This window comes from Nannospalax galili, unplaced genomic scaffold (assembly GCF_000622305.1).
Source record: "Nannospalax galili isolate Female #2095 unplaced genomic scaffold, S.galili_v1.0 scaffold1267, whole genome shotgun sequence".
Lineage (NCBI taxonomy): Eukaryota > Metazoa > Chordata > Mammalia > Rodentia > Spalacidae > Nannospalax > Nannospalax galili.
In genome coordinates, this window is record NW_008356043.1 from 309,430 (window position 1) to 313,980 (window position 4,551).

General features: G+C 49.3%; 1 protein-coding gene across 6 annotated transcripts in view; it reads left to right on the forward strand.

Annotated features, from left to right (window-relative positions):
• Positions 1–3,515, forward strand: part of Pax8 (paired box 8) — a 60,399-nt gene extending 56,884 nt beyond the window's left edge. For all 6 annotated transcript variants that reach the window (XM_017803472.2, XM_017803473.2, XM_017803475.2 and 3 more), the window contains 2 exons: positions 476–562; positions 2,317–3,515. In XM_017803472.2, coding sequence (XP_017658961.1) covers positions 476–562; positions 2,317–2,393 — 164 coding nt within the window. In that variant the 3' untranslated portion in view covers positions 2,394–3,515. The remainder of the gene's footprint in view (positions 1–475; positions 563–2,316) is intronic.
• Positions 3,516–4,551: the final 1,036 nt, after the last annotated feature.

Below are 4,551 nucleotides of genomic sequence, written 5' to 3' on the forward strand. Positions count from 1 at the left end.
CCCAAACATATACCCAGAGGCAAAAAGTACTCATACACTGACTCTGACCACTAGCCTGCCCCTGCCGTGGGCTCCTCTGGAAAGTCCCTTCTGCAGAAGGTCAGAGCAGCAAGAAAAGCAGAGTTAGGACCTGACTCTTAGAGTCTCAGCACAGCTCCCACACTGCAGCAGATTTTGACCAGTGTGAGTGTCTGCATCACAGCTTTGGTTTCTTTATCTGGAAAATGGAGATCATGACATCTGCCTCCCAGGGCTCTTTGGAGGGCTCCAGTTTGTCAGGGCAGTGCCCAAAGTGAGCCATACTGTGGGACGAGGGAGGGACCTTCTGAACTCCACTGTCCCTGTTGAGATTTTACCTGCCTGGGTCATTTCCTGTACTCCTGGGCTCAACCCTGCCAGTCCTGCTGACCCATCTCCCCTCATTCCCAAACTGGTGCCACCAACCTCACAGACCTCTTACTTGTGCCTCCAACAGGAAGTGAATACTCCGGCAATGCCTACAGCCACACCCCCTACTCCTCCTACAGCGAGGCCTGGCGCTTCCCCAACTCCAGCCTGCTGAGTAAGTCCCTGGGGGCAGGCAGTCCAGGCCCTCTGATCCACCTGGGATGGGGGGGGGGGGGGGCCAAGCCAGGGCAAAAGCTGTCTGAGGTCTGGGAAGCTCCAAGTTAGGGGGTGTGCCTAAAGAGCTGGGTGCTCTTTGTAATAGAAGAAAGCAGCCAAAGAGCCAGGTAGCTGGTGGTTTTAGGGATGAGAACAGGAGGCTAGAGATTCTGGGGCTTCCATCTCTCTCTGTTCTCTACAACCATGTCTCTTAAAGCTTTGTTTTGTGTGGGCAAAAGCTGTCTGAGGTCTGGGAAGCTCCAAGTTAGGTGGTGTGCCTAAAGAGCTGGGTGCTCTTTGTAATAGAAGAAAGCAGCCAAAGAGCCAGGTAGCTGGTGGTTTTAGGGATGAGAACAGGAGGCTAGAGATTCTGGGGCTTCCATCTCTCTCTGTTCTCTACAACCATGTCTCTTAAAGCTTTGTTTTGTGTGAGTCACAGATGAAGCCTTGAAGGGCAAGGGCAGAGGAGGGCAGAGTTGAACTCAAGAAAAGTTTAAAAGAGGCTGTCCTGCCTGCAGAGACTTGTGATCTTATTAGGAGACACTGCTTGGGGGCTCCCTGAACGCTGCCAGCTGCTCACCTTCCCAGGAGCTGAGGCCAATGTGCTAGCTTATGGCTCTCATCAGTCATCCAAATAGGTCAAAAATAATCATGAGTCATACCACCAAAGCCTTGTTCCATCCAGTTCCTCATTGTCTTGAGAAGTGAACAGCATTCGAGGTTGATGTTCTGAAACTGAACTTTTTTTCTTTCTTAGTCTTTTTGAGACAGGGTCTCCCTGTAGCCCCAGCTAGCCTGGCACTCACTATGTAGACCAGGCTGGTCTTGAGAGACCAGAGATCTGCCTGCCTCTGCCACCCAAGTACTGGGATTAAAGGCATGAACCATGACACCCAGCCTCAGAAACTGAGCTTTGAGGCCTCTCTTTACCCTTGTCTTGCCCTAGGACCTTGGACTGAGGAGAGAAGATATTTCAGGAAAGCAAGCCTACAAATGGAGAATGTGAGGAATTCCATTAGAACTGACCTCAGGGGTGAACCTGAGAGTGTCAGGGCAAACCTAAGCCAGAGAGAAACAGTGGTTCCAAGGGTGGCTAATTTCATAGGTGTCTTGGCAAACTGGCTGGACCTAGTGTCTTTGCAATTCCAGGAATTACTGGAAGGGGACTTATTTGTATTCTGTTGGGCAGATGCATTCAACTCCAAGCTACCTCCTTGTTCAGTTTAACCAGAATGGACAAAGGCAGGTGGGGCTTGGAGGATCTTGCCATTTTAAGCCTGCTGGGGAGTCCCTCAAGTCCAGACCCTCATGGAATCTAATTCTTCTGGGTATTTAGGGGAAAATGCTCAGACCCGCCACTATTTGGGCAAGGCTAGAGAGTCTATCAGTGATCCCCGACCCCACTGTGCTCAATTCTTGGAGTTCAATATATGTGTCCTGTCTTGCTTTCTCCCTAAATGGAGCAAGGGTGATGAAGGTCAAAGAAGTCATGAGGGGTGGGGGGCAAGACATTTTTTTTTCTGGACAGAAACTCAAAGGTGAGGCCAGGAAAGGAGGAAACAGGACTAGAGAGGAGTTAATTTTTGATGATCAGATAGGCAGGGGGATAAATGATTAACCTGTGCTGTCTTAAAGGTCAGCAGATGCAGAGGAAAACTGGGGTGCAACTTCCCCTCTGACCAGCAGTGTTGTTACTTTTTTTAACATGTCCAGGTTCCCCATATTATTACAGCTCCACATCAAGGCCAAGTGCACCGCCCACCACTGCCACGGCCTTTGACCATCTGTAGTTGCCATGGGGACAGTGGGAGCAACCAGGCAACAGGAGGACTCAGCCTGGAGTCTAGGCCCCAGAGAGTCATACAAAGGAATCTTTATTTATTACATGAAAAATAACCACAATTCCATCATTGCGGCTACTCCCTGTGTGGTCAATTTAATGAACCATGAAAGACAGGATGACCTTGGAGAAGGCCAAACTGTCATCCAAGACTCTACTAATGAGGGACAGGAGTCCCAGGGAACAAAAATCATCTCATTTCAGAAGAAACAGAATTGGAGGAGAAACATGCCCAGGCTGGTACCCACCGAAGGAGAGAAGAGGGATCACGAAGATCTCTGAGGGGGATTCATTTGAGGGTGTACAAGGTCACTTGTATGATGGTCATCAACACAATTCCAGCAATTGTGGACTGTAAGCAAATCCTTCAGGCCCACAAGTTACAGCCCAAGGCCAAGGCTGTGCCCATTAATCACTTGAGAGTCACCACCTTCAGCCTCTACCACCTGATACCTTCTGCTCAGCTTGCTTGACTCTTCCTATCCCTCCCTCCCAATTATGAGAGAGAGCTGGGCTAGTCAATGAGCAGCTTCCCTGGGACGCCAGCTGACCTTCACTTTGCCTGTTGTTGTGAGCCTACTTCCACCACGCTAGCCTCTCCTCCAGCAGGTCATCCCTTTGGCAGCTGCCAACAGTAGACCAGCCCCAAACAGCTGGAGATGGAAATTCTAGGGTGCCGCATCCCTTGGGAAGTGCCATAGGCTCAGTACAGAGCAAAGCAAGACAGAATGTTTGGAACAGCGTCTGCTTCTCAACAGCTCCTGCCAAATCAAGTGTGCTTTCTGCAGCTCCAGCCCATGCAGTCACCGAAGAGACCCCGAGGCCACCCCTCTGAAACCAGCAACAAGATTCCCTCTCTGGCTCCCCAGCTCCTGCCCCCCACACCACCTAACTGTAAATACTGTAAATGAAGCTCTGTTTGGGTCAAGCTTCCCTCTTTCCATCCCCCAGACTTTGGCCTCTGAGTGAATTGTCTCCCTACCATTTGGGCTTTTCTCCTTGATGCTTCTTTCTTTTTTAAAGACAACCCACCATTACCACATGCCTCAATAAACCATTACTCTTGGTCTCAGGCTTTTGGGTTGACTTGGGGAAAGAGACACCTTAGGGATGGGTTTCCTTTGAGCTCAGAGCCAAGTGACTGGCAAAGTCACTTTAGCTTGGAACAAACATCTAAAATGTCATGGGGCCCTGGCTTAAATTTCTCCCCTTGCCCTTAATAGGTGTCCAATGATGGATAAATCAATTGGTCCAGGCTTTCAGTTCATCCACTAAGTAGACGCCATCATAAGCAAGCACATGGCACAATGCTGTGCCAACTATACACACCATATATAAGACTGCTGTTGGTAGTGACTAGAAGCTGGAGAATTGGGGGGTGGGTTGGCAAAAGATCCATGAATAGCTACAAGCCGGGACCCACATAATCAGCAATTGGGGACTTCATGGTGCTGGAGGAAGGAAGTGGTAAGACTAACGTCTTTTGTGCCAGATGTATTGTGAAGGGCATTGAGAAAGTTAAATTCAGAGTAGCCCAATTTTACATATGAGGAAACTGAGGCTTAGAAGGAATGGCCAAAGTAGGAAGTCATGAAGTCAACCAAGTCTTCTTATGTTAAGTCACTTTCAACTAATACCATAAGGCCATTTTCAGGGAGAAAAGGAAGGTTCTAGCCCCAAGGATGGATTGAGGAGTTTCCACTAAGGCTGTTCACAGGTGTTTGGTTCCATGGCATTTATGTAGACCCTCCTCTCCATGTGAGATCCAGATGAAGTGAGGGGCAGGGCTCTGCAGGCAGGGTACCTGGGTTAATGCAAATACCTGGGAAGATAGCTAGGGTTGAGTCAGATGGAAGGGGAAGTTCATCACCCTGTCCAGGGGCTCCAAGGTTGGGAGAACAAAAGTAGAGACACAAGATTGCTAATACTTCTTCAGGTCTCTTCCCAAAGGAGAGACTAGGAATGCTCATGGGGCAGTAGGTGGCATGAGCCTAGTTAGACCATGAGAGGAACCCTCTCATGAAGAAACCCTGTACCCATCTGTTTAGAGGGGACCTGAAACGATTCCCTCTGGCTGTGAGCTTAGCAACAGGAATCTGAAGCCTATT